A 23,067-nucleotide genomic window follows, 5' to 3' on the forward strand; every position below is an offset into this window, starting at 1 on the left:
AGGCATAAAAAAAAGTCAATGAACAAACAGTTAATAGCTCTGATATGAACAACTTTTCTGTACAGATCATCAATTAAATGTACTTAATGTGTGGATGCATGGACAGAAATTACATCCACCTGTTGATTCAACATCTGTTTGAAGCTAGAGAGGTGGCAGGGTCCGCCACACGTGAACAACGTTTGTGTATTCACTTTATTCAGTCATGATTTGATTAAGGTTAAGTGGGTTATTGTCTCAAACATAATACATGGAAGCATGGACAGAAGTGAGGTCCACCTGTTGATTGATCATCTGTTAGAAGCTAGCGAGGTGGCAGGGTCCGCCACATATAAACAAAGTTTGTGTATTCATTTTATTCAGTCATGAAAACAAAGAGAAATTGTTTATTTGGTTTCTTCTGTCAATGAAGATGTTTCTCCTCTTCCTCCAAAAACTACAAAACTGCACCTTTAAAAGTTGATTTAGGAGGTCAATGTCTCAAACCTAATACCTGGACAGAAGTGACGTCCACCTGTTGGTCACCATCATCATGTGTATCCACATCACAGTCCTGCATGTTAAATATCTGAGTCTCTGTGTGCAGTTTGCTTTTCCCGCTCCGTCCCTCTCTCCTCTCCACACAGCCTCCATGTCAAAGAAGAATCCAAGAGCGCGCAGAGAATCAGGGAGGCGTGAAACTTTCCCCTCAACTTTTTTTTTCTTTCTCTTTTTTTCCCCTCTCCTCCTCCTCCTCCTCCTCCTCCTCCTCCTCTCTCCTCCCACCTCCCAATAACAGAGGGGCAGGCTCTGGATGTATGCACGGCTTGTGATTTGCCCGATCCTGCTGTCCGTGAGAGTGACTGACAGCCCTTGGAGGGGGGAAAGACCTTTTTTTTTTTTTCTTTTTTCTTTTTTCTTTTTTCCCTCCTCTCCTTCCTCCCCTCCTGCGTGTGCTGGACTTTTGAAGGGGGGCCTTGACGTGACGACTCGGAGTCGGAGAGAGGGGGGCGACACTTCTGAACGGAGGCGCAGCGGTGCAGGACAGCTCAGAAGAAGCAGAGAGGAAGAGGAGCCGTGCGGGAAGAGACGGGTGTCCCATCCGTCTGCTAGCTGGAGGAAACGCGCACCAACAAAACCCCCTTATGGCTGCTTGAGAAATAACGATACACCCCCCCTCCCCCTTTTTTCTCTCTTTCTCTGGGACTTTTTTTTTTTTTTTTTTTTTGGTTGGCTTATTTTTTTTTTATTTCAAATATTGGGGGCTCCTGACCACAAGTTGCCTGTTGCACAAAGTCTTAAGATCAAGTCGCTCCAGGTGGCTGAGTGTAAAAAGTGAATCCTTCCACTTTGCCGTGGACGTCTCTGGCGGTCATGGATACCCATATAAGATGGAAAGTTAAACGGAGGATAAGGGACGTCCAAGTCACTTTAGCGGTGATTCTGCTTTTTGTCACAACGCAAGCAAGTTCAGGTAAGAGTGCAAAAAAAAAAAAAAGAGAGAGATGTCTGTGTCTGTTTGGAGCTGAGAAAACTTTTTTGGGTTCTCCCTCCTCCTCCTCCTCCTCCTCCTCCTAAAACTCATCTTTGTGCCTTTTATTGGTGCCTTTAATATATTCAGCTTGGTGTTCCCGAAACTATGGGAAACTATTGTCAAAGTGTCAAAACAGTGTCTGCAAGTTTTTTTTTTTTTTTTTTTTTTTATAGAGAAAAAAGTTTTTCTTTTGGCCACTTTTCTTTTATCTTCTTGGAAAGCTGATCTGCAAACATAAAACATCCAATAACTCACACGTGCAGGCCTGAATGTGTGATCTTAAAGGTGTTGCATGTGTAAAACAGAAATAATACACTATACAGTTAAGTAAAACCAACAAAATACATCAAAAACAGTGCTTTACAGGTGTCCAGGTATGTTTTGCTTGGTGCAAACTTTGTAAAAAAAAGAAAAAAGTGCAGTCGTGCAGCTCCAGAAACTTTACAGTGTTTTTTTTTTCCCTTTCCTCCCTCTTTCTTTCTTTCTTTCTTTTTTTTAAATAAGTGATGAGAAGGATGAGCATGATTTCCATAGGAGGGGAGGGGCTGCAGCCTGTCTGAAGTGGTAGGGTGGAGTCGCCTTAAGGACTCCAACATCAGGAGGCACAGCTTTCTAAACCCCCACTTTCTAACTGCACCCTGCACAGTCTCCTCCTGCCTGTCACCAACACCCATATCACCTAAAGTCTTTATATTACATGTTAAAGCATGAACAGTCGTGAAGGAAAGAGGTGATTCGTGTCTCGTGAGGCACTGTTGTGTCCCATGGGTGCTCAGAGGTCACACACGGCGCTGTGGGCAGTGGGGCTGGGGTCCGGCCTACATGTATTATTAGCACCTTAAGGCCTGCCTGGCATGGTTGGTGGTCCCGCTGCTTGCCTCTGACACGGGGCTCTGAGGCCAACAGGTGGCTTCTTCCCAATCTGTAGCGGACGGTTAAGAAAGTGTCTCGAGATTTGTGCTGATGTGACGCCTGTGAGCTGCTGATCCGCCGAGAGCTCAGTCTGACGGAGGAAGATCTCCAAACCAGATGCCATTGAAGTGGTTTTTACGAGCTCATATGGGCCATACTGTTAAACATATGAAGGGATTACTTACTGCAGTTGTTTATTTTCATGTTGCCTATAAACACTGGTTGTTAACCGAACACAACTTTGGGTCACTGTGTAATGGTTGGATCCAGATCTGGGTCATTTTTTATTTTATTTTTTGCTGAAAGAGGAGGAGGAGCTGGAATTGGGAGGGTTTTTTTTGTGCAGGGTTGTTACTTGTTAGAGAGCTTGGGACTGAATCCATTTTGATGCTGCAAGCTGGAGTTAATCAGCTCTTAATACCGGCAGAGAGCAAACACCAGAGTCTTGTAAGATATCCTCAGGAGTTGCTGTATACAAATCTTTCCGAAACGTGACACTTGACACATGCCGAACGATAAAACACTGAGCACAAGCAACAAGCCAACTACATGATCTGTGTAAACTCATTATCTCCATCTTCATCTCAAATATTTCACCTTTTATTCATATTCTTGCAGATTTGAGCTCAGTTAACATCAGTTTTGTTATGATGGTAGAATAGGTAATAAGTAAGTGGTAATTACAGACAATTAGCCAGTTTGTCAGCGGCAAAGAGATAAATCTTGATCCCACACCAGATGACCTTTTAGCTTCCAGAGACCAGGATGTGCATTAATCTGAGAGCCTTCTGAGGCCTGCCCGGACACACCATCACTGCTTATCTGAGACTTGACAACTCTCTACACAGTATGTTTGATTGACTTAATGTAGACCAATCATTTAACAACACTTTTATTGATTTTTAGGGTCCAGTAGCTAGTTTACCAGTGAATCTGAGTCCAAATCTGCCAAACTCGGAGTGTAAAATCTTCTACAAAGTGATTCTTTTTTAAAAACTTATAATCATTTTGATTTGAATTACTGTTTATTTTGCTAACTGGCACAATGTAAGCACAAGCTTTCTTTCGTTATTCAGATGTAAAAGTCTGAGTTTATAAAGATGCATCCATTTTTTCACCACCTGGAGGCAGCAGAAGAAGCAGAAAACACCACACAACACTGTGCTAGCAAACTGTTAGCCTCCCTAGCCTTTAGGGTTAGCAGTCACAAGGCAGCATTAGCATTCACTTGGAGTTGTGTTTTTATTCCCCTGGCATATGTAAGTTTTAAGTGTTTTTATCTATTTCTTTTATTTTAGGTCTATTTTGGTCTCCACAATATGAGAGAGAAGTGCTCAGCTAGCTGCAAAATGTCACACAGGGCTAACCTGCTAGTTGCTAACTTTCTGTCTACTGGTTAGAGAAGTGAAGGTGAACTAAAACAATAAAGTTAAAGGCTGTAAAACAGTTAGCTGACAGATGCTAAGTGCTCCCTAGTATAGCTTTAAGTTTTTTACTGGTGTACTGAACCTCCAGAAGACTTCGGCTCAAATGTAGCTTAGCTTGTAAGCCTGTTAGCCTTTAGCTACGACAAACTGATAAATAAAGACAGAAAATATTGAGCTATGCTTCTTGCATTGCCACATACAGTGTGCCGAAGGAATGGGTTTCCAATAAGGTGTGTAGTTAATACACACTCAGGAAATGTTCACAGCTCCAACATGAAATAAATCAGTAGCCTAAGATAAGCTAAGCTAAGCTAAGCTCTTGCTAACAAGTGGCTAAATGAACAGTAGGATTTGAAGTCAAGTGGTCACGATGTAGTTTTTTCATGGCGTAACATTAGCTTTTCACTTCTGGTGATTACATTAACGCTTCATAAATCTGTCTAGTGGCCTTTATTTGCAAAGATTACGTTGCTAAAGAAAACATTTAAGTTTCATAAACTTGTGTTTGCTCCAGGGATTATTTTTGTGCAATAATCCACAATCCAAATCAAAAAATCCTATAAACTTTCTGTTGAGGGAATCAGGGCAATGCTAGCTTAAAGGTGAGCCTAAACTCTCATACTGTATCAACTGATTTTTTTTTTTTTTTTGGCACACTACCAAATAGTTTGAAGTGAATGTCGACCTGAGGTCACAGAGGATCAGCGCACCGAATGTAAGACAAGCTTTATTAGAGAGAGCGAGTGAAGTCATGCTCCCCACTTCTTAAAGGAGGTCATTTCGCCCTGGCATTAATGAGGAAAAACTCGCTTTAAACTCATGTGAAAAGTGGTAATAACAGAAGGCCTATAAGACGCGGAGGTTAAGAATGAGAGGAGGGGTCAGAGTTCGGAGGTGAAGGTCGGGACTTTGGGATTGCCGCTGCTGTCAGGTTTACAGTTTCACTGCCTGAAGAAAGGAATTCTTGCTGTTGAAGCTTCACTGCCTCTCGTTTCAGCAAATTGTCCTCCGGCTCGTGGAGGTCAAAGAGAAAGAGTGTGAAGTGATTTATTTTAGGTCGTCGTTTGATGCCTTTTGTTTTTTTTTTTTATGAATATAATCTGCAGTAGTTTACTTTTTTGTGGCCCAAAACTCACAGACGTCCAATTGAATAACATCCATTGAAATGTGACAGAATGCCCCGGCCTCCTAGCGTGACAGCTCAGTTGTTTTGTAGTTTTATGATTAGCATACCTGCTACGGACCAAATGGTTTCCTTTGTGTTTCTGCTGAGTTGCCCTTTTTTTTCTGCCTAGTTTCCTCTATCAATAGACTCTTTTCACATGTCTCGGGGAAAAAAAAAAAAAAAAAAAATCTGTTTAGACTCTTTTTGCTGCGGTTTGTTATCGTTAATTAACTAAAAAAGTTCCTTTGGATGGTCGACGTCGGTAACAAACTTTCACACAGGACCAGAACTGACATGTGCGGAGTGCTTCGGTCATCAAAAATACTGAAATAACATTCTTTGAATACCTTTTGCCAAATGAAAACAAGGATGGATTTTGGCCAAAGCCGCCGATGGTAAAAGAGTCTTGAAAGGGGGGGTCAGCAGATACGCCAAGGAATCGGGAAATACGATCACGATTCGAGAGTTATGCTACATATTAGGCGCTGATATTTGTTTTATCCTTATGTCCATTTAAAAAGGGATAAACAGAAGAAGGCCTCACTGTTTCACTGAGTGCCTTCACATCTGGAATCGATAAGTTCCATTGTGCTGTCTGCTAAGCTCTCCAAAAAGCCCTGAAAAAATGTCTTCCAGATGTTTTCTTCCCATTCGCGGTGGAACAGGGGACCATGAAGAGAGAGAGAGAGAAAGAGAGAGAGAGAGAGAGAAAAAAAACACTGTTGCATTTTTCTAAAGAAAATACACCATTCTGTTCTGGTTTCAAGCAAAAATTCCTAATCGAATAACATCTGCAGCCTTATAGCCTGGGTTTATGAAAATAATAGCAGTGTGCCTCGCGTCTCGGCCAGGTTCTGCACAAACACATCCCGGGTCATTAAAAGGTTCTTTTTGTTTAAGCGAGCCAACTTTATGACAGGGTTAAAGGTCGAATACAGCTGGTCCGCAGCTGTTTTTCATTTACAGTCTCTTTATATCTGGACAACTCGTCCTCGGAAGGAATTTATGGATAATTCCGTCTTTCCTTGCGTTCGCTGTGTGTAAAAGTTCTCCACGAGGATGATTAGAAAAGCACAGAGAAGCGACTTGAAGCCATGCAGAATCGAATAAATTGCATAAGTTCTGGAGCGCTTTGCCTGTAGATTTTTTACAGGATGCTGACAGCTGGTTGCCCTGGAGGATGCTCCAACTATGGTTCTTTTTTTTATATTGTTAAAGTCAAACCCCCCTTTTTTTTAATGACTAAATAAAAGGACAAAGATGCAGTTGTTCTCTTTATTTATTTATTTCATTTAGAACAGTTGGTTCTGTCCAGATCGGTCCAAATCAAACTAACACAGCTTGTTGAAGGTGCGAGCCAGACGCAGATGTGCCTCGTGCGTTATCACCCGGCTTACATGGCAGCCGACGGGCTTTTAGCATCCAGAGACGGTGACATCATGCAACTGTAGTTTTTTTTTCCGTGGCTCTTGTTTTCTGACTCACCTTTAAGTGGCAAATCCTGAGGTCGCGTCCAACTTCAATCAGATAAGTGGCAGTGAGAAAAAAACAAAAAAGACGGGCTTCTTGTGTGTGCCTATTGCCGTGGCACGAGGGGGGGCGGCGGCGAAGGAATCTGAGGTAGTTGGACTGTGGAGAGAAGCAGTGACCCTGCAATTGCATGTGCCACTTCAGCCTGTAAATGCAGGCTTTGTGGGGTAAAAAAAGACGCTGTAAATCAGCCCCTGATGCCTGATAACATGGGAGATAAAACAAAATATGCAGGGACAGGTCATTTTGACCTCGGGACAGAGTTTAGGAGATCCTTTGTGCAGCACAAAAAGCGCATTATTTGCCATATTCGGGGACTGATACTGTCTCTATTCCCTTCCAGACTAATCAAGGGGCAAATGATTGTTGCTACTCAATGGCGCTCTGTGCTAATGACACAGCGTGCTTGATTTGAAGCCAGATACAGATGGTTTTTTTCCTCTAAAAGGTGTTGTGACTGAGCTTTAAAAACCCAAAGCGGGATCGCTAACAGTTCACATTACGATTGAAAGGGACAATGTGTTCCCCGCCTGCCTGACAGACGAAAAGGGAACAAAATGGAGGCAAACGGCGTTTGAAATGTCAACACGAAACACATGAGTGATGTGAGAGTTTGGATGCGCCGCCTCGTGATGCAACTCCCACTCCCTGCGTTTGATTTTTAAGAGTGCGCTCTTTTTGTCGCAGCAGCGTGTTGTGCACGGCGGAGTGAAAAAAGTTAAGTCTGGTCTGGTCTCACAAGCCGAGTATTCACTTCAGCTGGGAAACAGTGCTTTTCTCTGTAATGGGGTATTATAATCATTGAGCATGGAAAGCAATGTATGACTCATCCTTTCCAACCCCGTTCCCCCTTCCCTGGCCCGAGCTTAGCCACAGCCTGGGCAGTCGAAATACTGAGTGTAAGCATTTCTCTTCCTACTCGGAGGGGGTGGGGGGGGATGCAATGGTTTCTGGTCACTCCAGAAGCTTCTCTGTCGTCAGATGTCTTCTATTTTTACTTTATTAGGTGATGAAATTAGCAAGAGCAGGAATGGAAAGCATTATGTTTTTGCTCGCTCAGCAGTCTTTTTGTAATTAAGGGCTCAGTCTTAATTAATTTGGGTTTGTTTACAGCAAAGTGTACCGAGCGAGAATCCGACCGCAAACGCTGAGGCAGACTGAAGGAGATGTGTTAGACACATGAGGAAACACACTCAGTAGCAGCAGAAATACGTGTTTGAGCAACTCTGTCTCCCTAGAAATTACATTTGTGGTGCTGCTGTGGAACCGTAAATTTATTTAGTCAAAAAAATGTCATGAGATAAGGGGTGAGGAGCTCAGACATCTGGAGGGAGCTCAGAGGAGGAAGGAGCCAGTTCTTGATGCCTCCTGGCTTCCTCCCATCGGAAGATTTTTAGGCACATCTAGTCGGTGGGAGACTCTGTGGTAGTCCCAGAACAAGGTGGAGGGATTATACATCTTATCTGGCTCAGGAAAGCCTCGGGATCCCCCAGGAGGAGCTGGAGACGTTGCTGGGGAGAGGGTGATGTGTGGACTACTCTGTTTAGCCTCGGATGGATTAATGGAATGGAATAAATGTTGGGACCGTACATTTCTGCAAACCACAGATATGTCAAAGCTTTGCATTTAAAAGACATTCTTAATATTATCTCGTGACCACACTGCGTTTATTGTCTGGTTGGGTTTAGGCACAAAAAAAACACTCGAGTTGGGAAAGAAAACAAACACATATTATTAGATTAAAATACCTGTTTTGGTTACGACAAAAATGTTGGTGTTGTTGCCACAAACATTGCAATGAATGGACTCCGTTCTCATCAGAAATATGAAGTCATATCACTGTTACAAATATTGAAACCCTCCTATAGTTCTACCACCGTCAGTTAGGTCAAAAAGATGTAATTTTAATGCTATATGACAGGTTTTGCCAGTATGATACTTAGCCTTTGTTGTGCTAACGTGAACGTATCACTGGTTCGCAGAAACATTAACTGCTAACATTTTATCTAGATGATTAAGCTGATGATGGGAAAATGCAGTTCAGTCTGCCTGTACGTTGTCTCTACGAGATCACACAATCAAGGAAGTCGGTTAAGTTTAGGAAAAGACTGCGGTGTTGGTCGCATGTTGACAAAGTCGAGAGAACACAATATGTTTACATGTATTAGCGTCTAACCGAAACCACAATGTTTCCTTAACTTCAGCCAAAATACTTTCGATGCACAAACCCAACCACACACACACACACACACACAGACACATTTTTTTATGCATGAAAAGATTATATGAAGAAGAAAAATATTGCAGGGGAACATGATCCAAGCAGTCATTATGATTCCTCATGAAACATAATTGTCCAAACAAAGTAAGTAGTTTATAGTTTGTAGTAAATATAGTAATTACCGTAAATTAGCAGTAATTTCTAGGAGACAGGGTTTGGTTTGTCAACTCTTTAACTTCTCCTGCATTTAGGAGGCTTTATGTTTAATGTTAGCAGAAGATCTCACCTAATCTCAGACACGATGTCGGAAGCCGATTCCCGATGACTCATAGTTAATGACTCAGGTGAGGTAACCCTGGCAGGCAGGTAGCTCTCTCACCTGCATGTTGCTGCTTAAATAGGACGCCGGTTAAAACGTGTTTTATCAGTTTTTGGGAATTGATGGTGTACTTGGTTGTCAATGCGACGCCAGCAGTTATTATTTGGCGCTTTCAGATGGCGAGTTTTCCCGTCCCCGGGCTGCTCTTACAGTGTTTGTTATTGCTATCACGAGAACAATGATTGATAACCTAACTGCTGCTTTTGATTTTCCATTTTCCTGTTTCATCACTCTTTCCACACGTCGCTGAAACCGTGCCATCACTTTTTCCTTTTTTCACCAATCCTCTCTCCGTTATTTTCTTTCCCTAAAGACATCATAAAATGGCTGCTTTTGATATATTACCTACATTTACTCGCTTTTTCTTCTCACATTGTCAGCGCCCAGTGCTGCTCCCTTCTACTGTAACGTGCCATATTTGATCATAATCGGGAATTTCGCTGGTTTTTTGCCACACGTCCACTGATTATGCCGACTGGGTCATGGGTCATTGAGTTCACCGATGATGATGAAACTCCTCCTTTGAGAGAAAACACTGCACATTTGGATTGACTCCCGTTGCACAGCACCTACTGTGCTGCTTAGGTCTCTGTAGCGTCCTTAACGAAGGGGAAATGCGGCCACTTTTTGTGCAGGATTTCATATTTATTGCATTCAGTTTCATTGCTTTTTGTCAGTGTGTTTGGTGCTGGAATAACAGTTATGTGGCTCTGAAATGTCACTGCTGCAGGGCCCTCTTTTATCATAACTTTTCCCGAGCAGTCAGCCATCAAAAAGAAAAAAAAAAAAAAACGAATCTGCTGCAGGAGAGACAGAATGAGGAAAAAAGGCTACAACTCAGTAAGGGATAAAACTAGGACAGGAATATAACATTGCTAATTAAGGTTTTGAGAATAAAACCAAATGAAGCTGGTGCAAGAGGAGACGAAACTCCAGGGGGTGGAAGACCAAGATGACGCACATCACACATGTGCCTCAGAAGTGCCATTTTCTGAACTACCTCGCCGTAAAATGAGCGTTCAGAGGTGCACCGTGGAATCTTGACTCAGTTTTTCCATCTTAGTTTGTGGTGGCCGGCAGACAGTGATTTATCTGCGCTGCTGTGAGCTCGCAGCGCTGAGACAGTGAAGTAAACCATCTGGTATTCCCCCCTGTTAAAGCAATAAGAGAGTCCGGCTGAAGCTGCTGAGACTTAGAGTACACAAGAGGAGCGCCGGTCAGAAAGACTGTCTGTTCTCTGGATCATCTTTCAAGACTGTGTGCTTGTGTTTGTGTGTGCATGTCTGGGTGAATATTCGAGTCTGTTGTCTCGCAGATTTTTTTTCAGTGGATTTTTGTCTGAGTCCGTCCGCAGACGTGCTTCAGCCTGGCGTTTCCTGACATTTTGAAGTTAGAGGCTGCGGTTAGCGTTCAGGTATCTCGTGATGGAGGCCAGAATCGATCCAGACTGTTGGAATGAAGGTGCTCGAGGTGCATAAACACACACAAAAGAAAATCTCCCTCGTCTCATTTCCTCCTGTGCTTCTTCCTCCCTGTTGCTGCTGCTGCTGCGTTCACGTGCAGCTCTCAGCTCAGGTCACTGGGTCAGTGTCCTGAAAGCGTCTGGATTAAAGCCGGGTGATAAAAATGAATCTTCACTGATACTCTGACAGGTTTAATTGTGCTCCTGCCAGTTTAAACACTTTCCTCAGCTGCCTTTGAGACTTGTCACGTCGTCTACTTCCTCTACTTCCTCTCAGTCACACTTACTCTTTATTCACAACAAAGCAGCTGACAACATGATGGCTGCTAATGCTAACACAGTAGCATTCAGGTTTTAGCTTCTGGTGAACTTCACCCACTGTGGCTCCAAGTGGTAATACACAAGCCAAAGTCTTGTTATTTGTAGCTTCAAAGTTAACATCAGCTGTTATAAACTAGCCTACTTGTTTGTTTGTTGGTTGGTTGGTTTGTCAGTGGGATTACACAAAAACTACTCAACACTTTTTGAAGAAATCTGGATGGAGGATGGGTCTCGGCCCAGAATAGACCCCGTAAACTTTTGGTGTTGATCTGGCTTTTTTAACAAATCCAAAACATTTTAACATTTTACTTAAATTTCTAGGGGAAGTGCATGGATCTTCATGAATTAAGTAAGTGTATTTAATTGGCTAGGATCTATGATTGAGTACAGATCTTAATAAAAGAGGATTAAAGGGCACTTTTGGGTCTTGGTGGAGGTATGCGCTCTACTCAGTGCCATTTTATTGCTTATAAGTTATTTTTTTCAAGAGAAATAATGCGCTATTGCTGCTGTTTAAAGTTTTTTGATCTATTGTCTGTTTATCTGTTTAAAAACAAGCAGCAGTGTGTCCAGACAAGTATAAAATGATCTTCCGTTCCGTATTTTGTACATGTGGGTGCAACTTGAAACTTTGATTGAGGATTTATTTAATCTGAACTGAAAAGCCTGCGTACAGAAGAGCGGTGATCGCCAAGAAATCTCCCTGTAAACTTTCCCTCGCAGTGTTCGGTAGCATCATTAAGGCGAAGGTGTTTGGGCATGTGTGATTGTTTACCGTCCTGCGACCTGGTTCAGGTTTGCTCCGGCATCAGTTTACCCATGTGTTTCACGTCTACGGGAGTGTGTGTCTGTGTGTGTGTGTGTGTGTGTTCTCTCACAGGATGTCCATGCAGTGTATGTAATGTGTTCAATCTAGCAAGCGTAATGTCTGCAGTGTGATTCGCAGCTCTGTTGGTCACGTGACAGCCAGGAGCAACAGCTTTAGGTCGTGTGTTGACGGAAGTGTGTCCTCAGGTTGTCGTTTTGTCTTGACGCTTTTATATTTTGATGGACTTGTGTGATAAAAACACTTTTAAAGCAGTGTGTCTGCAAGGTTTGTGGATGAAAATACCCTGTTTTCTGTGCAATTTTTACATCTTTTGGACCGTTATTATATCTGTGAACAAAAACTTTGATCCATTTTACATGAATTTGGCACCGGTGATGGCAAAAAAAATGGCGTAGGTGCTTATCTTAGGCCTTATAATGGTAGGGAAAATGGTGCTTTAAGGGGAAAAAATGAGAGGCACTATGTCACACTGCATTTCTACATATTTGATGAGTGTTGGGATTGAACTGGCCTTGTGTCAGGCTTGTGTTTTAGGCTCGACAGCGGCTACTGTGGCCACAACTGGCAAATATGGGATAATGAAAAAAATAAGTGTAACAGTAGTTGATGTAGAGGAGAGTCAGGTAGACAGTAATGCAATCTAAAGTTTGCAAACATCAGCTGAAAACTCCCCCTTCAGTATATTGGAGTGAGAGCCAGAGTGTGCTTCACTGCGGATGACTTCCACTTTTAATCTGTAAGAGGAAGAATGTCTTCCTTTAAAAAGTTACAGTCTCGTTTTAAGTAATTAAAGTCAGGGGCCTTAATTGTAACCTGCTGGATTCACAGTGAGGCTCCGTCCTCACAACAGTTGGCTTCGGTTAAGGTTTTATAACAGAATCAGGTGAAATAGAAAAAAAAAAAAAAGAAAAAAGAAAGAGTTAGAGAGAGAGAGAGAGAGAGACTCTTACACCCTCGCTGTGTGTGATGCGCTCTAGGAGGGGGAAGTCTCTCATTTGGCATTCTTGTTTTCGGCTGGTGCTGGTTTCCAAGAGAGGCAGGGTCCTCTTTATGGCTGCTAATTACTCCTTGTCCTCAGCGCCAGGTCAAGCATGTGCCTGGAGAGTCAGGCCTCACTTCAGGACGGGCTGGAGGAGGAGGATAGGGGGCAGGGAAAGACGGAAGAATGTTAATCCCCCCCTCCATGAAAAAAGTCCTAATTCATTGGTCCGGCACCCCTCCTCCTGTCAGATGAAATGGTGCCGTCTGGAGTCGCTAAGTGTTGTTACAGAATGTGAGTGTGTGTGTGTGTGTGGACACGTATGTGTGCATTTGCGGAGATGGAGGATAGATGGTTAGGTTAGGGGGAACGGGATCCACCACAGTCTTGGCACAGGGCCGACAGCAGGATTATGAATGTGGCACTCAAGGCTACTGTTCAGACTGGGAGAGAAGGGAAGGTAGGAAGAAAGTGCAGTGGAGGAGAAGACGTCTGCAAAGAAAAAACACATCATGCACCATTTTCTCCGTAGTAATGTAGTGAGCGTATAAGCATGTGCTTTTATGAATCCATGATCTTTAACTGTGCTGCAGCCTCGTCCAACCCCGTGTCTGACAAACACACCTATAAAAGGCTGGAATCAGAGTTAACTGCTCCACTTTTTTTGCATCACTTTGCTTTACAAATTTGTACATCAACACTTGCGATAGCTTTGGAAAGCGCTTTACTGTGGGAGCGGATACTTCACAACCCCATCCGTCTTCCAGGAGTTTCTAAACACCGAAACATGAGGAAGAAACAAGTTGGAGTCGCACAGAGTTTCCTCGAGTCAATTTGCGCTCCAGAAAAAGGCCCAGCGTTTGCTATTTTCAGTCCTCCTTTTAACATGTCGTGTCCTCGCCCTTGTAATTATGTTGTAAATGCATTTTACTTGTGCGCAGCCGAGGCGTTGGAGCCTTACAGACATCTGGATTAGTGCCCCGGTGTGTTGATGTAGGAAAAAGGAAAAGACACTGTTTTTGCTTACACATGAAAAAAAAAAAAAAGCTTCCAAGGAGCGTTACAAGGCTTAAAGGATGCTCTGTTATTTACTGCGCTGCATTAAAGCGTGCAGAGGAAGGTGAGCAGAGCGGCGGGGAGCGAAGGTACACATGACCGTGTCGTGTAAACAGTTTCTGTGTATGTGCGGGGAACCGGCCTCTTGGATGTGAGGGGCTGTGGTCAGACGGAGAAGTATTTTTAGCATCTAGCGCCAGAGGTGTCGGTCTCTCGAGGGATCCGCCATGCTAAGTGGGTAAACATCTCAACCTAACAAGGTGAGACTGAGACTCATACCTGCGGCTTAGGATGTGGTCAGGAGAGCTTCCGCCGGAGGGTCGACCGCCGGTGACAGAAATCCATGAATGAAGGTGTGTGAGAGCGTGTGGAGGAGGGAGGGAGATGGAGTGGATCTGGTTTTTTGACCAGAGGTGGGAATCATCAGAGGCCACCAGTGATATGATTGAGATACTATAAAGGATAAGTTCACCCAAAATCGAAAATTCAGTCAATTCAGTGTTGGTGTACGCTAACACTTTAGCTTAGCCACTACAGCTAACATCTCAGGCTAAAGGCTTTGAACATGACATCTTTTTACATCAGTTAAGGATCTCAGGGGGATTTAGATTTATTTTTTTTTATATATATATGTATATAAGTTCACCCATCTATTTTAGGAGACCGCTGCACGGCCATTTTGATGTGAAGCTCCGGAAATTTGTGGACCATGAAACGCATCCATGAAGTCATGATACGATGTTATAACAGTACAGAAGTCACAATATGATATTAACGTGATTTGAAAAAAGAGTGAGAGAGCTGAGAATTGTGTTAACCTCAGCAATATGTTAGCTGTTTAACTGACAGACTGACTGGAATTGTCATTAATCCACTTGACAAGCTGGACCGGGCCTGCAACTGACAATTAGTTTACTAAATGGCAACATATTTTGAAAAAATGCTCATCGCGAGTCCAAAATGGCAACTTAAAATTGATTCTTTTGTCCAGCCAAGAGTCCAAAACACAAACACTCTTCATTTACTATGATGAATTACAAAGAAAAACAGCAAGTCTTCAAATTTCAGACACTAGAATCAATCTAATGTTGCTTGAAATATACGACTAATCCAATCAATCGATGAAACTGCAGATATGAACTGTGTTTATTTTATCAGAGGCTATATAGTCCAACTTAATTGGATGTAAAAGTGTGTGGACTGTAACTGTTTTTATATTACTAGATTTTGAACAAAATGCAACTTGTACAGAAAAGTAGTGCAGCGCTGTGAGGAGCTGGGGAACTCTGAAAGAAAAAAGCAGTTGATTTTTTTTCACTCTTGTACCAGAAAAGTCTTAATTAGAATTTGCAATATTAATTAATTCCATAACAAACATGGACACTTGCCGCCCGTGTTCAACATAATACATTATTGTCAAGCATAATATTGCAGCACCGCGCTGTGTGGATTTAACTCCCCCCACACACACACCTCTGTTTGCACCTACTGCATCAGGTGAGTCATTGCCTTATTGGAAAAGACATTTGTTGTTCCTCTTGTGTTTTTTTTTCAATAGCTCTGTTATGTTGTGGCCGGTGTCTGGACAGAGATATATTATGCCATCCCTCCGCCGTCCTCCTCTTTTCCTGTTAGCTGCTAATTGGCCCGGCCCACCTGGCTCACCTCCAGGCGACCCAGCAGAGGCCCTGCGGCCGCTTTTAGATCCATCGGAACAAAAAAAAACTAATACGAGGCGGAAAAAGAGGAAATTGGAGATGGGAAATGAGAAAGTGGAACAGTTTGATGAAACGGCCGACCGACTGATGGAAGAGCAGTTCACAGGTGTGGAATCAGGGGGGCATCCTGGTGATGAATGGTTTCCTTCCCTAAAAGCTGCTGATCTCCATGATTACTTTGTGTCAGTGTGGATTAGCAGCAGCAGCAGGGGTCATGACACAGTTGGCATCGCCTGGACGCTCCTCACAGACTTCCCCACATTACTTTTTTTCTACTTTTCCCTGTAAAGCTGAACTGATATAGTTATTATGACAGCCATATTGTCATGATGCACCGCGAGTGTGGGCTGCTGCTGCCGCTGCTGCTGCCTGGAGGAACTTTCTTTGAATCATTGATCACTGCAGCGTGTGTTCCTGTCATCTGAAAACTAATAAAACGGCCGTGGCTTGTTGGGAAAAACATCTGATAAATGGAGGGAGTTCGCCGTCAGCCGCTGCCGGCGTGTATTTGTTCGAGTTAGAGGCGCGAGAAGAACAATCTCGGCACAAAGTGGCACCAAAATCAGAGTTAATCCATCGAGAGGGTGATCTCAAAGTACTCTTAATATGAGTGTTACTGGGAGGAATATCAGTTTATGTATTGATTATGTGAGGTGAGATATGAAGTGAGGGTTTGTACCTGTCGGCTCCAGAGTCTCATGTGCGAGGGGTTGTGTCCATATAAGGAGGGGAGACTGGAGTGGTAGAAGGAGACTACATGAAGATGAATCCAGAGACGGAAAAGCGAGGCCATGGCTGGTTGGTTGTAACAGTCTGAGAATCACAGACATCAACGGGGTTTAATCTGAGCTGTAAATGTAAGTGCCGTCACCTATACCCAGTGGTCGAACCTAGCTGGCCTACATTTCCATGCCTTGTATGGGCACTCCGTCTGCACGAACCCGCCAGTGATCGATTGATCCATCTTTCCAGGGGATAATGTGCTGCTGGATGTTGGCAGGTTAGAGGGGATTACTGTAGTGTCAGAACAGACTGTCGGGGCTTTTACAGGGAACATTTGTGGGGGCTGCGTGAGGAAAAAGCGCAAGAAGCTCTGAAGCCGTGTCTTTTTGGTAAACCGGGGCCCTTGTTAAAATAATTAAATGAAAAAAACGCCGTATGTGCCAGTTTATGTGTCATTTACTTCTCTTATATTAGCGGCTGAGAAACAGTAGCTCCCTGTGTGTGGGTCACCGAAGCTGATTTTGAATCAAAGGGCGCCGGATTAGCTGGTAAGAAGGATTTTGGGATTGTTAAAATCCTGTGTGACGTTTTTGTGATAGATGCTGAATCAATGCAAGTTCTGGACTGCAGGAGTGTAGTAAAAAAAATACAAGAGTTCAAGGTTTATTCAGTTGACTATTCTCAAAACATGCAGGGATTGTTTTTTATGAACTCTACTGGATCTTCTGGACAGTTTTTTTTTTTGCGCCACACCCGAAAAAATGTGGAGATATAAACTTCTACGATTAAAAAACTCAGCTAAGTCTAGTAAAGGTTAACAAGTCTATTGCGTGATACATTTATTCTGACAATTATAAACTATTTATTCAAGCAGTTTACTTTTGGTGTCCATGTTTAATGCAGGGCTCCAGAGGACAATTATTCTGGTCGCACATGCCCAAAAATCTGTCAAGTGCAAATAAACATTTTAATTTGTCGCACTGGTGTTTGTTTTTTAAAACAATCAATGTTGACGCAAAATATCTTGGTGCAATTCCTGCTTTATCAATTAAATTAGGATGTGCCGATGAAATTAGGAGCATAAGTGCAACCAGTGTGAAAAAGTTAGTATGGAGCCCTCGTTTAACAAAAGCATTTAAGATTTTTAGTGTGAAAATGTCATAAAAAGATGTAAAATCTTAAATTTCACACCGTTATTACGCAGGTGTAAATCATCATTCTTTCCTGGGGGAATTCGTTAGTTCTACTTTTTTATGCTGTATCCTCTGACAGCACATCGACCTTTATTCAACTTTTCAGAAGTTTGTTACCAGCACTCAGGTCCTTGAACGCCTCATTTGTGAAGCCACCAGCAGAACAAACTCTCCACATCCAGAGATTTTGCATCAAACGCGTCACGTTTGTCAGTCAGCCCTCGCAGTCTCCCCGCTCATTAGACCAATAAGCGATAGAAAATGTAGAACAAAGCTTCTGATTAATGTCGGATCAGTCCAAGCAGTTTGTACCAGAGCTCCATTTCCCATCACTTTGACATTCTGAGATATGATTACCCGGCTGCGGAGCGCTCAGAGACAAGCTCATTAAATGAACCTCTGTCATCAGGATGAATGATAGACATCTCCTGGCCGGTGGGCGAGTTTCTGTCTGTCTCTTCATTATGAGCTGATGACAGACAAAGCTGTCTTTTTGTTTAGACCCTTCACCTACTTAAAGACTCTCTCTCTCTCTTTCCTGGTATGTGCTATGTGTAAATCCCGGCCTAGGTGGGTTTTTAAAATAAAAACACAGATGGGTGTGGTGCTCGGATTCATGTAGTCCTCCACAGATGAGCTGCCGGTACAGATCCGCGTGCCTTCGCCCTCAAATGTCCCCCGGAGCAATGTTTAGTTCTGCATTCACAATGTGTAAAAAACTGCAATTACAGAGTTTGGGTTGGATAATAGACTTCCTGCAAGCAAGCGAAAGTGGGCTGACTTCAGAGAGAGAGAGAGAGAGAGAGAGAGAAAGTGAGATGAGATGAGAACATACTGATTAGGAGACAGCGCTGTGCAAATACAGCTTAAGTGTCGTCTTTACCTGGTTTTAAAGACTCCAGAACACCTGGAGCATCGGTGGCCCTCGTTGTTTAGTTCACGGCCGCTAATTGTAGGGGTGAAATCATTCTGATTGGCTGTTCAGCTGAGTGATTCAAAGTACCCATGATTTCACCCGTCTAGCTTATCCGTCCCTTTTTTGCCTCCACCGCTTGCCACTATTTTAGACAAGACAGATTCTCCATGTGTCTGAAAATGATAACTACGGTTTGTATATCGCCACCTGGTGGTATGGAGTGTTATTTCCTCGTGCTAGTTGGCTGTCGGCCGCAGTCTTTGCCGTGTGTTCAGGCGCAGATAATGGGATATTTATGTTATCAGCTACTTAACGGTATCTGTCCAGTATTTACTGATAAAGTTAGTGGCTGTTTGCACTTTAGAGAGTTAGTTTTCACTCCACTAATTAATACAGAGAAGAAGAAGGAGAAGATAGACGTATGAAATCATCCATGTTTGCTCATTAAGTCTCATCCGTTTGTACCCTCAGGTGTGCATAAACTTCAGGTTATCAACTTCTTATGTTATTGGTATTTGCCATGAGAAGAATAATCTATTTACTCCTTGAAGTAGTCTTCACAGTCTTGTTTAGACTGCTGTTTGTGTGTGTGTGTGTGTGTGGTTTTTTTGTGTATAAACGTTTATAAACTGTTTTAAAGTGCGTTTGATTTGTTGGGCAAAGGATGTTTTCTCGTTGTATTTTTTTGTATTTGTTGTCAGGCAGTCGGCGTGTAAATCAAACTTCTACTGATGAACGTTTGGTCCTGAGTGGTCTCGTTGATCAGAGGACGATGAATGCAACATGCAATCACACTTTAGCTGATGAGGAGGAAGTCTGTTTTTTTTTTTCCGCCGTCGCTGTACAGCTGCGGACGAGCACGTGCGGCCACATCGCTCTTAAATGGAGACCTCTGTTTATGAATGTCCAGTTGTTTTTTTTTCTTTTCGTTTTGTTCCTGTGAATTGATCTGCGCTGCGTGTGAGTCATAAGTAATGACATCCAGCTGGAGACTTGCAGTGGTAACGCAGAATGTACAAACACTCTCGCTCTGCCCACTCCCCTCTCCACCTTCTTTCCCAGCGTCCCTTTCACTCTCGGATGGATGGATGGGGCTATTGAATTTTTTTTTTCTTTTTTTTTCCCCTGAACGGTGTGTGTGGTCTTTGTAGCCTGACACTGGGACTGCTGTACCTGAGTGCGGGTCGCCTCAGACTCTCACATGCAGTAGAATGAAAACAGCATGCTTGCTTTTGTCTTGGTGTTATTCCTTAAACCCCTGTGCCATAAATTCCTTTTGTTGGTGTTTGCCCTGCTTTAAAACACCCTGACAGCCCCTGTCCTTATGCAAGTACAAGGTCCCGGTCCTTTTCTGTCCCTATCTCGGCTGGGATAAGGCTGCACGGTGTCATTGTGTGGCCTGTTGTCTTTGCATCTGGCTGCAGGAACAGCTGTTTGTCCTGGGTGGTTTTGGCACGGGAGGGTGCGGTGCAGGGTCAAACCCCATGTCACATTGTTCTGACCCAGTGTACTTCTGCGGTGGCCCCGGTTACAGCCGGGACGACCGGCCTGAGAGTGTGCTAATTGCACGGTTGTGGCCGAGAGGGAGGCAGCGGTACATTTAGCGTCTCAGGGAAATGGATGGAAGGACGGGTTTCTGCTGCATCCGTAACCCATGATCATGGTGATTCTATAAACGGGCACATCTCAGTTTAGCGCCTAAATGGATAACAGAAATCTTCTCTGGACCACAACAGTGCAAACTCCTGCTGAGTAACTGCAGCTTCTGAGTCAGCAGACGGCAAAAAATAGATGCAACGGTCAAAAAAAAAATAACCATAATGAAGGCTCGTTTGAAATGTAGAAATTCTGGGATTTTAATACGCTTTGTCAATATGATATATTCGAGCTGTATATTTAGGAATATGTCCTGCTGAGTTTGACAATTAAAACTGTATTTTTGTGTCTCTTTTTTGTTCTCTCCCTCTCTGCAGCCGAACCAGCAGACCTCTTGAAGATTTTAGATTTTCCCAATTTACCCGAGGGTGTTACGAAAACAACGGGTTTCTGCTCACATAGGAGGTCAACACAAGGAGCCGATGTCGCTTACAGAGTATCCAAAGACGCCCAGCTCAGCGCCCCCACCAAACAGCTGTACCCAGGTGAGCAACTCTCCACGTCAGGCTTTGTTTCTCATTTCTTTCTCTTTTTCTCTCTCTCTCGCCGAAACATCAAACAAAAACAGCTCATTTTTCCAACACTTGCACCGCAGCTGTAGCGGAGCTTTTCCAAGAGCTTTGACTCATCCTCCAGGTTTCTCTCCGCTCTGCCATCTGCTCGGCGTTACGACCTTTAACCCCCCCACATCACAGTGAAGTGGGATTATAACACTTTCAACGTAGCTGGAAAGCAATTTGTGTTTTTCTTTTGCTCCCACCTGGCTCGCTCCTTTCATCCCCCCCTCCAGGTAGAAAGTTTTTATTGGCTCCTTTAACTTGATTATTTATGTCGACTCTATCTGCGGTTTATGAGATTTTTTGGCAGCGTCTCCTTACCCTCCCTGTAACCTTGTTTACCCCTCACGAAAAAAAAAAAACCCACACGCTGGAGGAAGTCTACGGCTTTTATTTGTAGATAAATCAGACGTGTTTAGCACATCTGGACACTTCTTTTCGGTCCTGTTGCTTAGTCACACACATAAAAATGTTGAATAAAATGTCTAGATAATGCTCGTTCCCTTCCCTTGAAAAACACACACCAGATGCATGAGAGATCCAGCCCTGTAATATTTGATGTTGTAGGAGGAGCCGGACGATGGAAAAGCAGTGAAAACAGGGGTGGTAGCAGGGAGGGGAAGTCTGGGGTTCCACTTTTGCCTTGTTCTATTGTGCTGACGTGGCTTTGGGTTACTGCTGCAGCAGTACTCTCCTCTCTCTCCTCCTTCTTCGGCAGTCTTTCCTCACTTTCCTCCCTCCTTCCTTCTCTTTATTTTCCCTCAAGCGCCATAATTTTTCCCTCTATCATTTCTCCCACACTGCTGCTGCTGCTGCTGCTGCTGCTGCCGCCTCGCACTGTTTTCTCCTCTTTGTGTCTGTCCGGTGAGACGTTGCAAGGCTCTCCTTACTTTCTTTTTTTTGTTCTACAGTACGGGAATTCAAAACCATAATTCTTGCGACCAAGACGACCAGTTTCAGCAATTATTGTGATTGGTTTCCATGCAGCTTAGGGATATAAAAAGCAGAAAAGAAGAAGTAAATGATGTGGTTTTGATGCAGAAAGAGGGAGAAATAATAACCCTTCCTGCTCGCAAAGCTCCCACAAAGCTTAGATTGGATGACAGCCCCATTCATGGTCGTCTCTCTGAGACGTTGCGTTGGCCTCAGAGGACCTTTGATCCATGTCATGGCTCTTCTTTTGGGGCTTAAAGTAGAGCCACAGGGCTCCTATGGCCTGCATGCCTGATCATGCTCTCCAATCAAACAAATACTGCTCGCTTTGAAGCCTCTGTGACAGCGCAGCCCTGTTTAGATACACATTCTATAATTATACTCATGCTACTCTGGATTCGTCCAAAATAACAGTCCCCTTAAAACAAACCGACTCTGGAGGAGTTCACAATGGGCACCACACGGTCTTTAAGGTGCAAACAGAATAACTAGCTGTCTGTGGTCCCTCTCTCACCTCCACACCGAGAGAATGTGCCGCTAATATGTTCCAGAAGGCAGCTAAAAACTTGTGAGATCATTTTATCCATCCCTTTTTTTTTTCTCCCCCTTTTAACTAAGTTTGCTACTGAGTTATGACTCTGGCCTGAAGCCTGGAGGTGCAATTAGCTTAAATCATCAGCACAGCGTCGTGCCGCCTGGAAAAGGTAAAAATGATGCTGTGTATAGATAACAAAAGCACGTGAAACACGCTGGCTTTGTCATGGCTACAATAATATAATAATGATATAATTAAAAACCGCAGTTGAGAGTGCGCAGGCCCGTGACCCGGTAACCACAGACAGTCTGTGATGATGTGTTGGAAACGAGCGGGTGCAGACATGCAATCATTAGGCAAACATGTGGAAGGGATGATTCATTTGAAAACTACCGAGGCACCGAAAACACAAGCGGTCCTTTCTTACCTTTATGATGTGAACGAGACGCGAATGAGAGAAACAGGGCCGATGAAGCCGTCTGCCCTATTTAACTTTAGTACCCGACACTTCCCATGTCTCAAGTCTGACCTCACCCAGTAACTCTTTATGCATCCAGATAAAAAATGAGTGCGTATACATATTCAAATCCCCCATAAATCTCTGGCTGTAGGGGGAGTTTTCTTCACCCCCGAGTCGACGCTGCTTGCCATCATGGACAACAGCCAACATCAGTCCAGACAGAAAGGACAGAATGACGCAGTGGCTCCTACATTGTGTCTGAACAGAGTAAGCTGTCACTTGGCGTTCATTCTTGTGGTCTGGACTGTTGTGGCTGGATGGCACTGAACCCTCTGCTGAGACGTACAGTGAGCTTCAGCTAGCTGGGCTAAGACTACAAAGATGGAGCTGTTGTTTGCAAACACGGCTCGGGATCGACATATTTTTACTAACTTTGTTAAGCCTGGGGCGATACAGAGTGTTACACATCGCCTGTGTTTGTTAGTATGTGTGGTATGTACCATCCCACATGTGGAGCATCGTGCCTTCATTTGTGGCTTAACTTGAGAATCAATTAAGATCGCGAAGATGCGCCATCAGGGA

At 43.6% G+C, this 23,067-nt stretch overlaps 1 protein-coding gene across 2 annotated transcripts in view; it reads left to right on the plus strand.

The window, feature by feature from the left end:
• Positions 1-786: 786 nt before the first annotated feature.
• Positions 787-23,067, plus strand: part of col5a1 (procollagen, type V, alpha 1) — an 82,251-nt gene continuing 59,970 nt past the window's right edge. The window contains exons 1-2 of one of the 2 annotated variants that reach the window (XM_037117258.1): positions 787-1,453; positions 20,318-20,485. In XM_037117258.1, coding sequence (XP_036973153.1) covers positions 1,354-1,453; positions 20,318-20,485 — 268 coding nt within the window. In that variant the 5' untranslated portion in view covers positions 787-1,353. The remainder of the gene's footprint in view (positions 1,454-20,317; positions 20,486-23,067) is intronic. The other variant, XM_037117257.1, reaches the window with a different exon arrangement.

Source organism: Acanthopagrus latus, chromosome 12 (assembly GCF_904848185.1).
Source record: "Acanthopagrus latus isolate v.2019 chromosome 12, fAcaLat1.1, whole genome shotgun sequence".
NCBI classification, from domain to species: Eukaryota; Metazoa; Chordata; class Actinopteri; order Spariformes; family Sparidae; genus Acanthopagrus; species Acanthopagrus latus.